Source organism: Mauremys reevesii, linkage group 4, assembly GCF_016161935.1.
Source record: "Mauremys reevesii isolate NIE-2019 linkage group 4, ASM1616193v1, whole genome shotgun sequence".
In the NCBI taxonomy this organism is placed as follows: Eukaryota; Metazoa; Chordata; order Testudines; family Geoemydidae; genus Mauremys; species Mauremys reevesii.
Genome location: NC_052626.1, coordinates 104,050,135 through 104,070,752, shown reverse-complemented (window position 1 = coordinate 104,070,752; position 20,618 = coordinate 104,050,135). Strand labels below are relative to the sequence as shown.

General features: G+C 38.1%; 1 protein-coding gene across 6 annotated transcripts in view; it reads right to left on the bottom strand.

The window, feature by feature from the left end:
- OTOG (otogelin) overlaps window positions 1-20,618 on the bottom strand; it is a 161,147-nt gene that overhangs the window by 86,862 nt on the left and 53,667 nt on the right. For all 6 annotated transcript variants that reach the window (XM_039537303.1, XM_039537300.1, XM_039537298.1 and 3 more), the window contains 3 exons: window positions 19,784-19,824; window positions 17,949-18,102; window positions 93-200 (listed from right to left, as the gene is read on the bottom strand). In XM_039537303.1, the coding sequence (XP_039393237.1) occupies window positions 93-200; window positions 17,949-18,102; window positions 19,784-19,824 (303 nt within the window). The remainder of the gene's footprint in view (window positions 1-92; window positions 201-17,948; window positions 18,103-19,783; window positions 19,825-20,618) is intronic.

The following is a 20,618-nucleotide window of genomic DNA, read 5'->3' as shown; positions in this document are numbered from 1 at the left end:
TGAACCCAAATGTAAAAATAAAATAAAATACTAGAAACTGGTTTGAAAAATATAATCAAGAACAGTAAACAGCCAGATAGATTTCTGCTTACCAGGTATGACAGGAAGAAATGACTCTGTCACCTGGGAAGTACTCCTTTCCTTTCCATGAACATGGGCATTCATCTGGCTCAAAGCATGCATCACCATGTTTAACAAGGCTGTCAAAAAAACATCAAGTATGCATTCAATGCAAATATATTTTTCAGATCTATACATTTATAAATCTTTTCACCGCTCTTTTAAATAATTTGTAATTAACGCCACAACATTTTTCTTTAAAAAGAAACTGCAGTATTTTAAATCCTTTTGGGAACTCAAAAATATATTTTTTGTTCCTAATACAAGTTTTTTTTTTACCAGTACTTACACATTTCCATTCACAGGTATCTGAATATTCCACCCTTAATTAAAGTTAAACAGTGGAATAGAACACTAAGCTCTAATTCTGTAAGAGTTATTCGTAGATGCATAGATTTTAAAGCCAGAAGGGACCATTAAACCAATCATCTAGAATGACTTCCTGTACATCACAGGCCATACATTTCATCCAGTTACCTTTGCAACTTGTGTTTGACTAAAGCATATCTTCCAAAAAAAGAATCCAGTCTTGTTTTGAAGACATCAAGAGATGGGGAATCCACTACTTCCTTTGGCAGTTTGTTCCAATGGTTAAAACCCTCACTGTTAAAAAAATTGTCCCTTATTTCTAACTTGAATTTGTCTGACTTTAACTTTGATCCACTGTTTCTTATTTCTTTTTTTGCTAAATTAAAGAGCTCTTTGATTCCAGTATTTTCTCCTCACGCATGCTTAACCTCCTGAGTGGCTCCAGTGCCTTCAATGGTAAAGTTAACCATATGCATGCATATTTACAGAATCAGGACTTACATTTCTTATTCATGATTATAAATGTAATAACTGATGTAAGATAAAAAAATTGGAACTTCAAGGAGCATACAGGAAAATATCTGGGGATTCCAACAACATATGAAAAAAAGGGAGAATTCTTGTTCACCAGCACAAAATATAGCAACAAATACAACATTTAAAATAAAACCCTGAAACCAACAGACTAGGGATAAATAAATGGAGATGTGAAACAGGAAAGATGGACTTAATACATAAATGCATGGAATTATTTAAAATTTACACAAATACTTGGAAAATACACAGCAAATGATAAATGAACTGTTAAAACAGAGTAATAATTCTCCAATGAATCCACCATAAGTTCTGTGTCAATTTTTTTTCTTGTGCAATTTGATGTACCATTTGATGATGGGAATTCAAAAAGGTCTCAAAGACACATTAATGGATTTCAGAAGTTTCAGCTGCCACCAGTGAAAAACAGATTTATAGAATGAGAAATGAGAATTTTTAAAAAATGTGAATCCTTAGTTAGATACAATAGTAGGAAGTAGATCCTTCATTGTAAGCCTTATGACTCCAGCTTGCACTGGGTTCTACTAGTGCAAACTCCTACTCCTGTGCAGAAATTGTGGAGAAAAACATGCTAATTGGATAGAAAAGGGGAGAGGGATCCCTTGAAGGCCCCATAACATCTAAAATTATCTTAATTAAAAAAAAGCCAAGTTTTGACATTTACTCCCTCTAGTCAAGAAATAATCATAAGTATTGCTGCCAGGCTGATGTTGGTTTCTTTGAAAAGTAATTAGATTTTAAGAATAAAAGTTCTTCTCTGCGACATGCATGCAGAGAATTTCCCTGAGACAATCCACTAGACTAGTCCAATTTGCTCAGAAAAGTCATATCTGTTGCTCACCATTGTAATATATGTGTACTAGATTATGAGAGTCAGGGGAGCATCTCATCATTGACAGTCATATCCTGGACAAACTGGTTGGTGTCACCATATTTTTCTCTGCAGGAACGCAGAGGAAAAATTAAATTATTGCATCAAATGCATTCAGCACAGCACTTATTCTTTGTGTACACTGGGAATTAGTGTTTTGTAAACCAAGTTCTGTGATTATAACCTAGACCCCAATTCAGTATGAATTAAAACAAAACAACAAGAACTTCTCCACTCTGGGGCTTTTACTGGGAACACGGTAACACCACCAGGAAAACAAGAAAGCACTAAACTGAAAGACTAATTTTCTTTAGAGTATTTGAAATGTCCTTTGTAAGTTATACCCATTTCAAGTTTTCTGTCACTTATTGGACAGTTTAACTACAAGACCAAAAATTCCCACTGGTTTAAGCTACAAACTGAATAGGCCACATTCAGAGACAAAGAACATCACGTTGACAAGCTAAGACCAAATGCAACTTCCATCTCTGTAATATTACACTTGATAAAATAAGTGATAACAGCTCTCTCTCTTGTAAAGCCAAAGAACTAGGTTGATTTCAACAATCTAAGAATTCATAACAATATGCCATCTAGAGATGCCCAGAACTCTCCCTTTTCTTCTGAAGTATCAGACATTATTTCTACCACCTATTTACGTGCAACCTAAAGATCAGTGCTAAGGGCACACTTATTTCTACCTTCCTTCATCAAACTCAACCTGTACTGAATCAAATTCATTGCCACCTTATTAGGCTCCTGCATTCATTTAAATAATGTCCATGGGGGTGGAGCAGAGAATTATTAGAAGCAAAAATGGCATTTTTGAGTGAATAAAAGCCTAAGGGATAAATGTTTCTCACTTTTGCCAAGCTCAGGTACCTGGGCTTGAGAAGTACAGAATCATCTCCACAGGCTGCACCAGCAAAAGAGTCACTCCATGGTCACTACCACAGTGCTGGCCTTTCTGCAGGCTCAGTGCATGGTTCACTCACTTCCCTCCATTATGCAAAGTCATATGGCCAGTGAAATTCCCTGGTCCCACCCACAAACTTGCCTCTGAGGCTTCTCTCACCCCCTCTGCAAACTCCTCAGATTTTGCCCACAATGATACACCCATGATGCAAGGGAGGTAACAGGCGGGAGGGAAACTGCAAATACCAGTTATTGTGAGTGTACTCCAATGCCATGAATAACATCCTTACTAGCTGACGGGAGAAACAGAGGCACAACAAAACTGCTGTACCCTGTGCTTATTATTAGTATTACTGTAGCATCTAGTGGCCCCATTGGAGAGGATTCATTGGCTGGCCTAGTGTAGTTAATTTGTTCCTGGAGAATGTTCCTGCTGGCAGAATTATGCTGTTGTAACATTAATTAATTGTCAGGGCACTTTAGAGCTCTTGAATAGTCAACTGTTTACTATTGGTTGACAGGGTTGCCAAGTGGCGTCTCGCGCAACACTCCCATTTTGTATCTGTCATGGGGGGGACTCACCTCTTGAGTGCCTCCTAGGCGCTGGGTGTGGTACCACCATCCTTTTTTCACCCCTAGCGCCCTCTGTGGGCTACTATACAACCTTGGTGGGTTTTGAGTGGCTTGGCTTGGTTCTTCTTTTTAGCAGAGGTCAGGTTGTGGCTTTGCCTTGCAGCTTTGTTTTGATCCCATATCATTAGACCTAGGGCAGGGCAGCTCTGAATTTCATCAGCCTGTGGTCCCTGCTGGCTCAATCCATCTTTATGATGCAGTGACTGCACTCCGCATAAGTCCAAGCCTTTTTTCAGGATGGCTACTTCAGCCTTTCCAGGTCTTTAACTTTAGCCATGCTGGACTTCAGCACCAACTGGACCTTAAGCAAGTTCAAAAGCTTAGTCAGGTTCTTCTGCAGCAACAAACACTGCTGTTCCATGGTGTCTTTTTCAATTCTGAGATGGGCCAGGTCCTGTTCTGCAGTATACCTTGGGCTAAGATTTGCTCCCTTGAGGAGCGCTTTATTTGTGTTCTTGCAAGGCCTTAAACTTTTGGACCTGTAGCATGTGCATTTGTGCCATTTCCTCTTTGACCCTATCCACTGCCACAATCCTATCTTCTACCTTTTTCTATTCCAGTAGGAGTTGGGTTTGTTGGGTAGCCATACAAGCTACTACAAATACTGCAGCCTCCATAGTAGACACAACTGTTGTAATGGTGGCTGTCAATACCAAGTCCTTCACTGGATGGTGAATCCACACCCTTACACCATCTTCTTGGGTGCTTGAATCCTTACTCCAATCTTCTGTGGGGATTTAAGTTTCCTGGTCAGCAGTCACTATGCTTTATACTTCAAATGTCCATGCTTTTACGCTTGTCATACCTCTCTGCCCTCTCCTGGACCATCAACCTCAGTCCCCTCGGTTCCTCCATTTGCTCCAGGAGGTGGTTTTTGGCTTGGACAGACTGATCCCACTGTCCTATGAGCATCTCTTTGCTCTGCTAGTATGCTCCAAATTTACACCCCAGCTTGCTGTGCACTAACTATTCATCCAGACAAGCTCTCAGAAAGTTAGTGACTGCTCAGGAGTGTTTCTTGTGTGGAACTTGTGTTGATTAAACACATTGAACTAAATTCTGGTCTTTACACACCAGCCACACTATCGCCTTGTGCGAGTTGCATGTATTTAAACTGAGGGCAGAATTCAGCCCAGAGTTTAGACAGTGTCAGGATTTCAGTGAGGGTAAGGTGTGTGTGAGAGAAAAAAACAGAAAAAATTGCTGTCATTCATGTCTGACTGAGAGGATAATATTAGATTTTCCTGAGCTGTGGTTGTCGGAACTTTCTATTCACATATAATTAATCAAAAAATGAATCATGCTTTTCTTTGTATGAATGTGTATATATGTATATGTGCCAGATGAAATATTATTGGATTGTGTAGTTTTTACCTGTAGCATAGCAGAATAACAAGTTATCTGCTAAATGACCAACCTCACTTTATGGTTGAAGTAGTTTTCAACAAGGAGGACAATTCAACCAAAGTTAGCAGATCAGTAGATTCATGCATCTTTGCCAGTTAATAAATAGCAGCTGCTTTCTGGATTCAGATCAAACAGCTGCCTGCTTTGTACTTTGCACAATGTTAGCATAAGAACTATCTGAATTGAACTCAACTACGCTCACAGAGGGGAAAAAAGTAAAACAACTGTAACTATAATAACTGTAATATAATATATATGTTTCCTGCTGTTAGGAACTACCTTCAACAAAATGAAATGTGTCACTTCTGAAGTAAAATGAACTTTAGAAGATTGTAGAGGTGATATTGTTATGCTAGGGCTGGAAGCAACCTCATTGAAGCTGGTGGATATAACAGCTATCTTCCATTTAGGTTAAATGAAGGAACATTAAATGCCCCTTCATTTAGAGAGAGCTGAAAAAATAGGCCATCCAAAATATATGCTATATGTAAGGCCACTCAGAAATCAAACTGTGTGGGTAGAAGGGTTTCACTGCATGCCGAATGTAAATCCTGAGGTAGGGGATTGATTTGATTGCAGCTGTGTGTCTGTGTGTGAGAGAAAAGGGGCAGATGCACCACAGAAACACAGAGAAGGCAGGAGAAAGCCAAGGACTGGCAGAGAACAGCTTGTAGCATTATCCTGAGAAAAAGCTGAGAGCTTTTTGCTGAAGTGCTGGCTGGAAAGACACTTGGAACGGTGAGCAGAGAAACTGCCTCCTGCCATTTGATCCTTCTGTGTTCAGGAAACAGGACAGTTTCTTTGTAAATAAAACAGGACTGAACCAAAGAAATAACTGACCATGTCATCAATTTCTCCTCCTAATAGAAATAACTTGCTAGACCCTGAATTTTGGCTAAATGCTGGGGTCAAAAGAGGTAACAATATAATACATTGTAACAATAATATAAAGCACTGTAGTGGTGGACGTTAAAAAGTCAACATTTACAATCAATTATCAATCAGTAACACAGATATAATATGTTCCTACGCTCACAATAGGAAAGAAATGTGACTTCTCAAATTTCTGTGTGGTAAGTGTTGGCAAATGTTGACTTAAATGGTGATCACTGCAATAAGTTTTTTAAAAGTGTAACCTGAAAATGCAACCAATTTATTTCTAAGTCTCAAAATGTCATTAGAACAGGATACAATGTAATGGTAAGTCTATCTTTGATATATTACAAGCATTTTCTGGAATTCATTAGTACCCCTTCAGCACGACTAGTGGGGAAGAGGTGCTTAGAAAATAAACAGACCTGGCATTTGGGGGAGATCTAGAAGCACTGCAGCATGTTAGAGAGCAGCAAATAAATACAGCAAACGGTAAGAGAAACAAAGTATTTACTTTTGCTTCTTTAAATATAGCCCTAGAGGCACATTCAGTCTCGAGGAAACAAAACAAAGTCTCCTTATGTCTCCTTCCTTGTCTCAATAGAGTACTATCCCTTCAGTCATCCTATAACAATACTTTTAAAAAACGTAAGTCAACACCAGCAAACAGCACTTCACCAGTATGAATATCAGATCTGGAAGCACCCAACTGGAGGTGGTACTTCAACAGATGCTGATTCAGCATATATAATAGCATAATGCTTGAATGGGCAGGTAATGGAGTACAGAGCCAAACACGCCTCCAACACTTAGGCAAACAGGTATCCACTTATCCTGAGGAATTCAAGTATTTATGAGTGACCATCCCACATCTCTGTTTAACCTAAAAGAACAATGAGGGGGAAAAGGTTAATAAGGGTGAATCATGTGGGAGTTTGGGGGGTACCCGTTAAAGACGTAGATTGCATATTGTTTTTAGTTTTTTTACATTAAAAATGTAAAATTAAATGCTCTTTCCTTAAATCCTGTGTAAATAAAAAACATGAATAAGTCATTTGGAAAAGAAGATATTTTGACATGTACCAACAGGAGAGGACTTACAACTGAGTTTTGAGGATTTATATCTTATGCATGGTGCAGGGGATATGATCACCGTGACACCACTCAAAAGTATATTTGTCATAAAAGGTGGCTTTATAAAATGTTGGAGACAAAATTACATTCCTCCTACATTGTTAAATTTATCTGGCCACAGACAGATATTTTTAAGGATTACATTAAATGCATTGTTTACTTTGTGCAAATTAAAAAGTGATGATTTTTCTTTTTAAAAAACCTTTCAGGAATTCATTTAAGCTTCTTACGTGTTATTTGATCTGGTATGCGACCTGTTTATTACAAAAATACAATAAGAAGCAATTCTCATTTTGGGGGGTGGGAGGGAAGCAGGCACAATATTTCTGGATGGATTACAGCATCTCATTACACTTGGAATGCTGAAATTTTCAGTTTACTTAACATAGTCTTTTTTGTGGTTCTAATTTATAAGAGCAAGCCTAAGCCTAAGAAAAAAATGCCCCAATTGGTCAACTTAGTATATATGGCTAACATTGGGCAAAGAAAGAGTGTTCTCCAAGACCATTTTAAAATATATAGCTCTCCAAAGGTGCAGAGCAGGCCTAGCCATAGTAGAAAGCATTTCATGAACTGCATTCTAGTCTAAAGTGGAAAAAACAAAAACAACCCCCTCACTACTATTTAATAAATGAAAAAGTGTGATCTGGAAACACTAATGTCAAAGCATAGTACCATGAAACTACATAATATCTTATTGATTTTATGGCTAGGTGCACCGCAAGTCAGAAAATAATTGTTTGGGGATTTATACTACCAAGAAAAATATATTCCAAGTTTGCTTCTTGTACTGTGCAAGTGCTAAGCATTGTCACCTGCATTAAGGCTGGTTTTAACCAACATTTGACTAAAACATTTTGTCGATTATTCCTTGAGGACATCCTTGAATGGTCATTGGGCACACTGGTCCTGGTTTTTAATCTCTTTTACACTGGTGTGAAAATGATGGGCAAAACAGCTACTTTCCATTTAGGTTAAATGAGGGAACATTAACTACGCCTTCATTTAGAGAGAGCTGAAAAAATTGGCCACCCAAAACACAGGCTACATGTAAGGCTCTCTTAGTATAAATCTGGAACAAATCTGTGGAAGTGAAGAGCAGGTAAAAGGTGTGACAGCCTGTCCTATGGCCTGTCAGGACCCTGGCTGCAGCCAATGTGGTAAGGACCTTTAAAGGGGGAAATGTCATGGACCAGCAGCAGTACCATCTTATCCATCTCTGTGTGTGAGGTTCCTTAAAATAGACACCTAACTAGAGGGCCATAGCACAATGTATTTAGAATACAAATATAAATACCTAACAGACTTATCTCTTGCATGTTTAAAAATATGATTTATTTTAGTCTTACAGGTTATTATATATCAATGGGGGGTTGTTTCCAAACATAAACATGGATAGTCTGTTGTATGTTCCTAGAAATAACATTAGTGAGGTCTCTGTCCATTAAATAAAGTCAGCTAGAGCAGTGCTGGGATCAGACAATGAAAGGCCCTTCTTTCCCTCTAATGTACTCTGTAAGAACTAAGACTAGTGCAACCACCAGGTCCATAGTAGTTAGTCTATGCTTACTACAGAAAGACAGAGATTAGTAGTGACATTATGTTCTATAACGCTACATACCTATTATAATAATGATACCTAGCTCTTATATAGTGCTTTGCATTGGTAGGTCTTAAAGTGCTTTACAAAGGAGGTCAGTATCATTATCTATATTTTATAAAGTGGAAAACTGAGGTAGAGAGAGATGAAGTAACTTGCCAAAAGACACACAGCAGGCCAGTCACAGAGCTGGGAGTAGAAGTCATTTCTCCTGAGTCCCAGCCCAGTGCTCCATCTATTAGGCCACATACATTTGTTTAGATTTTTAGGATTATTTCTGCACAAGAAAGAGCTATGCCTCTTAACCAAAGAGGATCACAGTAACAAGGCCATTCTTAGAAGGTGAGCACAGCAAGAAAAGCAAAAGAATCACAGGCAGACTGAGCTTTTTAACTGTATATAATGACACAATTTATCCAGAATATTCAGGTGTTATATCAAGTAATAGCATGTCCAGGACACAAAAATGACAAATTCTAGAACCGGATGTTTCACCTTCCTTTTCTGATATATTTCAGAGTGGTAGCCGTGTTAGTCTGTAACAGCAAAAACAACAAGGAGTCCTTATGGCACCTTAGAGACTATTTGTTAGTCTCTAAAGTGCCACAAGGACTCCTCATTGTTTTTTCTGATATAGAATCTGAGCTTCCTTTCCAGTACTCTTTTGTAGTATCTCACTCAAAGAGGTCACCCCTACTAATCCTTCCAGCTAAATTTTAGTAACATAGTAGACCACTAGATGGTCAGCAAATAGCATGGAACTAAGAAAGAGCCAATTACATATCTTATGATTGGAAGCACAGAAGTCCTATGAGAAAGGGATAAGTAGCAGGACTACCGGGTGGTAGTTGTGAAGGTGACACACACCTTTGTATGAACATAGATCACAATTTGCCTCCAACTTCCAAGACCAAGGGCTGAAGTTTTTCACTTGCATTGCTTAGTTGTGACATGGTAGATGATGATCCTATCAGGATCCATTGATAACACAATCACTAGTAGCAGCAGTTGTGTGACCGTTCATTTTTTTTAAAAAAAAGATTGATCCCAAGATTAGTGGCATGAAGAAATAAGGGATCAAATATCATTACAATGGAAAAAAATGACAGCTAACTTTATACAAGGATCAAGCAGATTTCATGATGTCTGGTTACCATTTTTGGAGCTTGAACAAAATAAACCGATAACGATGAGGTTGATCAAACACAAATGGATGTTGTAAAGGTGACAAATATTCAGCAGAAGCTGAGCAGGGCAAATGATTCCCATATGATGGGACATATACACCAGCTGATTATGACTTAAATGATGTAGAGAGGGAAATATAACAGAAGGGAAACGCTTCTGGAAGATCTAATAAATAGGTACAGCCAAGCAAAGGAGATGGAGTGATGTTATCGATGCTGCAAACTATTGACTACACCTTCTCAATTGTGTTTGTGTTATTGCCATCAGAAGGCCTGAGGTCCTCTTGATTCTTAGCAGGTTAAATAAAATGAAATTAGCATGCAAGGTATATGGAATTGTGTTATGGCTGTGGATAAGATTCATTATACTGCATGGAAATGTGAATTTACTAGATTAAAGTTATAAGAATAAACACCTGTATAAAGTCAATTATTAGATTTTCCCAGCTCATCTGTGTTAATAATGATAAAAGTTAAAGTAACTTTAAAAAAAAAAAAAGATCATTATTCTTGCTCTTTGTTGATCTTTCCAATATGAAGTACTAGAAAATGGATAGTCAAAAAGGAATATGCAGTGGGAATATCCTGATAGTCAATTCACTCTCCTGGAAGACATGAGCATGCATTCTCTCCTATGAGCACATGCTTATTTAAAATACTGAAATACCTACAAAGTGTTCCACAAAGCTCACCTGTAAGGAAGAGTGAAAGCTCTCTTTATAAAGGAATACTCATCTATTTGTCTTCTTTTCATAGCGTCAGCAGGGATCAGAAAACAAAGACCAAAGAATATCTTGGCTGTTCCCAGTCTTTTTATTCAGTTTATAATAGTGGAGGTATGTTTATCCTCTATTTAAATCTTTAAGCACTGACAGCATCTGACATATTTAATCAAGAATAAAACATTGAGAAGAAATATTTAATTGGCACAGGTATCTTGAATACCCGGGTAAAATGATTTGGGGTATGCAGCTTATCCATAATCATGTACCCAACACTGCTTGGAGCATGCATAAAATCCTGCTGGCTATACTGCACAAGTATATGGCAAAGTCATTCAGGTTTAGTGGAGAAGTTAGAAATTTCATGAGGTACAGAAGTTATGATCATGCCTCCAAATAAGTTTGGATCTACAGTCCCAAGTAAAATAATTGTGCCTCCTCTGACATGTTTACATGTTAAAAACAAAACAAAAATATATCCCACACACTACAACTTCCCTTTGCTTCATCCCAATGCCCCTCTATTAAGATGTGGAAAAGGAGCTTCTTAGACAACGTGGAGATTCTCTTCACCTGAAGCTGTTTTCATTATTTTCCCCTTGTAGTACCAGTTAAATCTGCATGTTATTCACAAAGTTGCATAAGACTGATCATGACCCCATAAGTCAGTGGTGTTCATCCTTTTTGACCTACGGGCCAAACATGTTATTTCAAAAAGATCGAGGAGCTACAAATCAATATTTTGATGCAGATTTTCTCTCCTGTTCCACTCTCTTGTGTTGCTTGAGCAACACAAAAAGCAGAAAACATCTACAAGTCTATTGACAGGGATTCCCCTAGCATGGGGGAAGCCCCAACAGGTGCAAAGGCAGAGTAGACAGTTCCTCCATTGCCCCACAGCTCACAGTGCAGTGGGGCACAGTGGGAGTGTGATGGGACATGTCGGGGACCAGGACAGGGGGCTGGAGCTTGCTGCATTGCTATTGCCATCTGGTGTATGGGTCCTACAACATTGTTTTCAGCTGGCACAAGTTAGAGGAGCCCCCTCGTTACTCTAATCTATGCTGTGTCGGGGAAGCAGGCAGCCATCATATTGCTGATTCTTGGCTTCTCCTCTAGTCTCCCTTCTCTCAGGCCGCCTTGGGTAGCTGTATGAGGGAGGGAAATCATCCTTTCTTAGATCCTTCCTTAGGCTCAGGCAGAGCCTGATGAGTCTCTATCCTTGCCCCACTGGAGCACCAACAACCAAGCAGGCAATGGACAAGCCAGAGCTATTCATTAATTAAAGGGGTGGTGCGTTTATGTAAAAATATGTACAACAAGTTCACAGAGAAACTGGAGAAACAGAATATATGCACATGCACAAAGAGCAAGGGGAAGCTTCCTTTCTGTTCCACAGATCTTATATCAGTGAGCTGAACTTCCCTTACCATATTCTGTACATGAAGCTTCTACTTGCATGAGTTGAAATTCTGCCTGAGAAATGACTTAAGAATGTACACAGTATAGACTGGAAAGGAGAATTCTGCTCTTCTGAAGTTAACGCAGATATCCATAGAGGTACTTTCTATTCAGTATCTTTAAGAAGGAGTTGAGAGAACTGAAGGAACACACATCTCTAACAAAGAGGAGCAAAAAATTACTGTAAAAGTAAGAATACAATTTACCTTTAGTTAAGTCTGCTGTGTGCCATATGGGAAAATTAATAGGAAGATTAAACTATTGCTGTGTACAAAAAGCTGCTTTAGGGGAAAATGAAGGACTAAACTAGGTCAAGTTTCTTTGCAAACTTTGGAATACAAAGGCTGTCTGTCTAAGAAAGGGGAAATAATTGCATGCAAAGCATGATGATGGCCTCTTTGTTGCATTAATATCATTAGCCAATTCGTGGGCACGCACACACACAGAAGTTTCCCTCTCATATTTTTTAAACTGCTTAAAATAGGCACTGAAATTCCAGTTAATCCTCAGGTTTCATTCTGACAAAATCCGCTTATAAATAGTTATTCATGCTTTAAGACCCATATCTCCTGCTCCCACTGAAGCTAAAGCCTTGATACTAGAGGGGGGAAAAGGGAAAGTTCTTTTAATAAACCAGATGATAAGTTATCTCAAGGGCAATAGGAAGAATAGGTTTGAAGTCATAATAAATGAGAGCTTCCCTTTTCCAGTGATGATTATGGATCTGGCCCATCCAATGCCTGTTCAACAAAAAGGAAAGCTTGCAATGGATCAGGGTCAAAATTGTATTATGTTAAACTGGGACACTAAGCAACTGAGGAGTACAGAAACATACTATTGCTTTCTGCCTCTATGTTCTGATTAAAGACCATATAAAACTGTTGGGTTATGCTGAGTTATATCTGTTCTTTAGCAAACAATTGGAGTTTTAGTTTGAAGAATCACAACTAATTGTGTTATGAACAGGTCATTATTTTTCCTCTTTCTTGTGACAGAGCATGGATGTACAGAAATATTCAAATAATCAGAGAGAGAGAGAGAGAGAGTCTTGATGTTAAAAATTCTGAGAAGATATTGGGTCATGAAAACTATGGATGAAATATTTCTTATAAAAGGAGCAGGACCTAAGTTTGTCAGTGAAGCACAAGCTATGGCAACATTACATAGACTATATTCCTGGAACAATTTTCCTCCTGCAGTCATACTTTAAAAAAATGGGGGGAGAAGTGTTATTTCATATTGTTCTAACAGTACAAAATTTCATATTGTCCTAACACTAATTGATGTAAACTGATTGAGATACTGAAAATACAGGTACTTTATACTATCAGATATAATAAACCACTCATTTTATATGCATCTTAGATTTCATGTGGTACTATTTGATCAAGAGCTCTAACAGAATGTACTCTGAGCTCAAGAAAGAAAGAATCCTAGAACAAATGATGTGAAGTTCTTGCCTGTCTGCTAGGATCTAAAATTGTTTTTAATATACATTTCCAACTCTTCACATACTGCATCAAAACAGTCTCTGTGTTAGATGAAGCCAAGTTTAATGTTTTGGCCAATTGTATTAGTGAAAAAACTGGAAGCAGCTTCAACCTACAATATACTTGCTTTAAGTAATACCAGAACTTGTTTATGCTAAGAAAGTTGTACCAGTTTACTAAATCAACTCAAGAATATCAATCTAGTTAAACTGATACAAACTCCTAATACAGACACATTTAAATTAATTTAACCCTTGTTTCAATCACGTTAGTTTTTAACAGTAAATTACCAAATTAATCTAAACCAATTTAAGTGAAACCTCACAAAGATGATGTCATGGCTTGAGTAAAAGTAAATGTACGTCTTGGATCGTAATAGAAGAGTTTTAAGAACAACCCACTTCCTTCCTAAATTGACTTCAATTATGAACATCATATGTATGTAATATATGATCATTTTAGAAGAATATGCAAATTGTCAGCATGCAAATAGCCCTATATAATAAGCAGAACTAAAGACATACCTCAGATAATTCAGTTTGTGCATGGGAATGATTGGTACTGGGATTACTGTTCAAAATCCCAAACCATGATACTTGAGATCACATTACTATTTTATCTTTAAATTTCATATATTTTATTAATTTTGTAAAGCAATAGCCACACAAACATACACAGCAACCATAAATCACAACAAATAAATGCCAGTGGGTAGCTGAATAATGGCTTTATGAAGAAACCGAACATATATGAAAGAAATTTTAACTAAGTAAATAAATCTGGTGTCATGTAAAATTCTATATATGTACTGTGAAAACCATAACACAACTCTGCATTCATATAAAAAGAGATGAGTGATACTGAATCAATTAATAGATTACCTCTTTAATGGAAGGTATTTAATATATCTCCCTTATTTTTTCAACCTTGCGATGTCTCCTTCCTTTTTGCATCGTAACTTTTTCATATTTAAATGATGAAACAAACTACATTCAGACAAAGTATGCAGGAGCTTTGTGAGAAAATCCTACCAATTATTTAGCATTAACTTGGTTTGTCAATACAGTAAAGGCTGACATATTTACCATTGTCAGACTGGTAATATGTATGGATTCACTTAATTCTTGGACTGACACAATATCATCATGTCATAAGACACGCAGTTGTAAATTAAAAAAAACAATTCATACTGATTCCTCCTTGGTGTCAGAGCTCTTACTTAATTTTTTTGTTCAATAAACCCCTTGTTTGAAGGCTTTGAATTATGTGTTTTTCTCTTTTTTTCAGGTAAAAGGTATACAATTCCCATCTATTTGCCCCGTCCGAGTTTTAATTGCTTAATAAGGCTCAAGGTCTGTGTCACACATTTAATATTCATCTGCTCCCTCTACAAGGTCAGAAGAGGATGATTGCTTTTTTACTAGTATTTACTCTAATTTATCCCCATGACATCTTGTCTCCTAACCTCTGCTCGTTGCACTAGAGGAAACTCAATGTTCAGTGCATGTTCCAAAAGGTCCCTACCAGTATGGAGAAAAATTACTCTGACCCCAAATGCAGTTATCAGTCTATATATTGTAATTCTACTATTGCAGGGAAACAACATTCCAAAAATTGATATTTCTCTGAGAAAAAAAATAGTTTTAAATTTTGTGTATTTATCTTTCATTTTCAGGTGTGTGCATTTGTTCTCATTATATATTATTAGGTAAACTAGATCTTCTCTATATTCTATAAAATTAAGCTCATCTGGCTGTCATTGTAGCTAAGACTGCATGTCTTTATAAGATCAGTAGGTCTTGTCTTAAATATATTTATAACTCATGTCTACAAATCTTTATTTTTTCATTTTTGATTTATGACCAATATTTTTCTGCATCAACTTTAACTGCTTGAATTTTTGGACTTTAGGAAACAACTGTTATGGAAAAGCTAATCAGGATTTCTAAGTCAGGGCACTCATTTAAAATGTTGGAGTATTAGCAGAAGGAATTATAACATAAAATCATTTTGGGGGCTGTATTCAGACCAACATTCAATTTCATAGTTAAGAACAAATGTTCTGGCTCAGTTTATATAAAGTATAATACAAATTTAAAAATGTTACATCAGTACGTCTCCCAAAAATAAGAATATTAGAAACACTATTTTATCTAATTCACAGAACAATGTTCACTCTCCAGCTATCCTGGTCAACTCAGTTGGCACCAGTAGAGATACTGGGCCAAATTTTCAAAAGTGGCCTATAATTTTTGGTACCCAACTTTACATGCTACAGCTTAGTATTCAGAACTGGCGATAACCCACTGCTCCAAATGACTTCATCTGGAAATATTTCTACATCTAGGGGGATACACCTAGGGGAAGAACACGACTGCATCAAGCAATCACTTTTAAAGCAAGTGTCAAGATTCTTCCTGAACTCCACAGAAAATAATATTCCAACTGTAGCTCATGACAACCACAATCTATTATATAGATCTAGTTTTAATGACTGATTCACTGAGGCAAGACAGCAGAATTAATGTCCTGTCAGCTTTCATTTATGTTTACTGTATGCTCCACTAAATCAGAGATGTTTCTCTGGCACAAAGAATGAAGGTAAAAATCTCTCCTTAGCTTTTCTCCACACACACACAAAAAAAAAACAGAGGTGTCAACATTCTTAATTGTTGATGAGTCAAAGTTATTCTCATTTATCAGAATATAGAGTTTTGGGGAAAAAATATACTATTAACATATTGAGTACTAATGTGGTTCAGATGGTCCCATTTCCTGTCATGGAAATAACTGCAGAAAACTTCCCTGTGCATAAATAATTTGACACCTTAGATGGACTTCACATCCACCTGCTGCAGTAATGTGTCTTGCTGACAGACAGAATTGCCAATGAAGTCTAAGTCTTCCTATCTGCCCAAGTATTCATTTTTGGCACCTAAGAGACATTAGATATGATCAAGTGCAAAGTAGGATTTTGTGCCCATATTTCAGTTCAAATGACTTCTTGCAGACAGAGAGCACTTGCATTTGCCAACTTCCCATCTCAACCCATTTCCCTCCCTCTCACCTCTTCCCCATCCAAATGCTACATGGTAGGCTAATAGGCAGACGCTGTAAAAAGCTTCTATTTTAACAGACAGGGAGGAATGTAAATGGAGACCACATATATACATCAATTATGGATACAGAGGGCACAACTTAGTGCAAGAAGTGTTGACATTGCAGTGTGTCTTGACTTTACACACCTATAATTTGCAGAATGTGTCACTTCTTACAGAGATTAAAGATAGATTAACTTTCAAAAACAAAACCTAGTTTCCAAGGCTGTGTAACCTGAGATTTTGGCCCCACATTGAGTCAGCTGAAGTGACACAAGGCAGTGAGAGCATTATAAATGAGGTGTCCACTTCATTTTGGCTATTTATAGAAATGCCCCATGTGGAAGGGGCCAAAACACAAGCCTTTGCAGCCAGGTTGAATTTCATAAGAAAAGATTACCAGGGCGCAGAAACCTGTTTTGCTGCCCCACAGGGGGTTTCACAGAAATAGTATGTAACCTAAGGGATTGTAACAGGTTGGCAGTGTTTGCCTGAAACATCCAAACCGTTAACCAGGATCTAGCACTACATTTTTGACAGAGAAAATATTTAAATATTTTCTGTCAATTCTGTCTTATCAGTAGAGCTTGATATTTTCAATGCAAATCCTACTCCTGTGATTTCATTTCATAACTCTGTCCCTTGTGAGCCCATCCTGTGCACTGAATGAGGCAGGAGTCCTGTGGAAAAAATACTGTGTGATTATGCATTTTCATTTTCACCCCAACTAAGCCCCCCAAATCTACTGTGGGGAAGGCAAAAACACCCCACTTCAACTTGGTCAAATTCCTTCACAGCTCCCCAGAAAAGGAGCAATCAGCACAGTGTCCACAGCAGATCCTGACAAAACCCAGTATTCTACCATTTCCATGGGTGGGAGAGTGGCTGCTGCTCCTCTTAGTCCACATAAAAAGAGTGCTTTTCCTGCACCAGCATGGGCCTGTATAGTCCCCACCATCTTCCAGTCACCTGGGGGAATGGGTCATCTCCTCCAGACCTGATCTGCAGCAGAAAGTCACTTCCTAGCTCGCTAGCCCTTAAAGGGGCGCACACCTTTCCCAACAAGCCAGACAATGGTCCCCATCGCTTAATGTGCGGTGAGGTCATTTCAAGTTTAGACAAGCCCTAATTCCCATTGAAAGCTAATGGAATTTGGCCACCTAACTGCTAATCGTGCCTGTGAGACTCTCCTTCTTTGTCTTTTAAAACAACTTTCACTTACACACCAATATGCCATATTTGATGCCAAAACGGTTCAACACATTTGCTGGTGCAGTATCAGAATAAGCCCCGGCTATGTTTGCTAACCCCTCTGGCCTCGTCCTTATTATGAGGTATTAGAGATTTGACATCACCCGTCCATCTTAGGCCTCCAGAAGATCGTGCCTTTTGTCTGGTGAGTCCTTAAGAACAGAACTTGCTCCTCCTTGACATCACAAGTTCTCTAAGTAGTAAGTGCTGTGTCTTTCACCACTATAAAGGCAACCCAAAGCAATAAGCTATTCAACTGTCAGTACAGAGAGTACAGCCATCTTTGCTGGTGCAATGAAAGGCATGGGTGCTTTGGACTTACCCTTGTGGACAAACACATCCTGAAAGACAAGGAAGATGTGCTGAGAAGGTGAGATTTAGCAGCTGATTCTCACAGGTTCTCTCTCTGCTAAACTCCATGTTAGCATGTGGATTACTACAGTTAACATAAATCTGGCCCGCTGGGCAATTGTGTACTGGAAAACAAAATATTGCAGATGTTCATCATTCCTGAAATTTCAGATTTGGTAGAAAGCTTTGAAAATTAATATGTGCTGATTTAACCCAGAGATTAATTTGACCAATCATGGGGGTGGGTTCATCTATAACTCCTGGTCAGACAGTTAACCCCATACAGCCACTATGAATCTGATCCAGCTGGAAAAGAAGAAAAAAGATAAATGTAGTCTAGTGAACCTACTTGCTCATTACTGTGCACTGTTCCCTCCAAGTTTAACCACCAGCCTGGGGAAGGTTCCATAATCCCCCAAGCACAGGAAAGGGCAGTACTACCTGGCTCAGGAGGGAGCCAGAGGCTACACGTGAGCAGCAGCTGGGAGCTGGCTGTGGAGGGAATAATGGATAACAGGTAGCCTGAGAGCTGGACCTGAAGGCCCTAACAGCTGGGCTGAGATTCCCCTGTTGCTGGCAGGGGTCCAGTCGCTGTCAGAGCAAGAACACAAGGCTCTTGACTGCAGGCAAGTGATTGGTGCAGCCGGGTTACACAGCAGCCTTTTGCTTTGTATACCCCTCGACCGGCCTGCTCCTGGGCACTGGGTTGGAAACTTGGTTCTCTCTCTTTTTTGTTTTAACCACTAAGGAAATTTTTGTGCCTTGGGTATTTCCCTTGTTTATTTCTGGCAGCCCTAACAAAAGAATTCTCCATTACTTGAACTGTGCAAGTGTTTTGGGGAACTGAAGGATAGAGCCTGGAGAGTCCAGTGCTTGGAGCATCTACAGTGCTTGCCCTTGGACTCTGAATGTGGTATCAGACATCAAGGAGACTGCTGTACCCCAACACTACTTGCAGTGACACCCTGCAATGTGATCAGTTACAGTATTCATAAGAGAGTCAAGGACCCACAGTTTCAAAATAAACTGAAATATCCTGCACCTCACAGCAAGTTAGATTTTTTTTCATCTGAAATGAAAGGTAACATTTTCATAAAGTCCAGCCCTTAACCCCTCGGGATCTGCTAGTCAGAGTAAAGATACTATAATACAAGAAGCAATTGTTATAATGTTTTCCTTTTACTTATGCACCCGCACAACATTATAATTCTTATACCACTCTGGGGAGAAAGTAAAAACTGACAGTACAGAAATAGTACTTAGCTAGAACTGGGAGGGGAACAAAATCTCAGTTTGTAAAAATATTGGAAATGTCCAGTTTTTCCAACATTTTGAGACACAAAACTGGCCTATGTTTGCTTCATGTGAAGATCTGCTGTTTACATTACATAATAAACTTAGGTTGCATTATCAATCTGAAAACATTTCACGATACTAAAATATTGATAAAAAGCATTTTCTCACAGGTAGCCAGTACTTTCAACAGAGCTTCTATTGTTTTACTCTAACCCTACTTTTAGTTATACCATAGGTTAAATTTCTAATTTAAGGCTCCAGTCCTGCCAAGTGATGATTGTATGGACCTTTATGCCCTCACAGAGCCCCACTATAATCAATGAGACATCACGGAAGAAGCAGGGTCTGTCTACACCATCTCTTTTCCATACCTTAATGAGTCTCTTTCACTTACCAAAGGGACCTTTATGCCCTCACAGAGTCCCACTATAATCAATGAGACATCACGGAAGAAGCAGGGTCTGTCTACACCATCTCTTTTCCATACCTTAATGAGTCTCTTTCACTTACCAATGTTGTTCTCACAGCTCATCATTCCATCTTTGCAATGGCTGCAACAAAAATATATAAGCTGTAATTAAAACCAGGAAGGTCTGAAATGTTACCATTCATCTATACTTGGAAAAAAATGTGTAAAATATTACTCAAAATAAAGGAATTATATAAATGTGTATGCATGAAGATAACCAATAAAGGAGTTTGTGTTGTCTTGTTCAGAAGGTTCTTAATATATAAGGTATTAAGAAAGTAGCCTATATTGCTGCTTACATATACATTAAAAGAATAGAACAGTCCTTGTAATAAACAAACATTACATAATACAAATGCTAAGTTTAAAGAATAGAGCCCATGGAGGACTGACACAAAAATGTTATTAAATTACTAGGTTGAGTCCTGTTACTACTGATATCAATGGGAGTTTTATCATTGACTGCAATGGTAGCAAAAGCAGACCCGGTTGTGAAACAGTATCATATGTATCTTACATTAAGCATTCAAATATGTAACTACAGTAAAAAAAAGCCACATACACAGCTATAGCAAGCTATTCATTAGACTTCAACTCTGCGTAAGAGAAAGCCCCTTCTAAATAAACAAAGTAAACTATTACTCTTCACAAAAAATATTTTGGTTGACTATTGTAAATATTCAGCTGATTGAAGAAGCTGCAGAAGAGTGAACTGGCGAGTCAAATGAAAATCCAAATGACTCCAAAGATAGCTCAAAACATCAATTCTGTAAGATAAAATGCTGTGCTGTACAAAATAAAATCACTGGACTTCACTTCCCCAGCCCTGCCACTATAAGCTACTAAAGCAAAATTTAGTCAAGGCTGAAACACAAT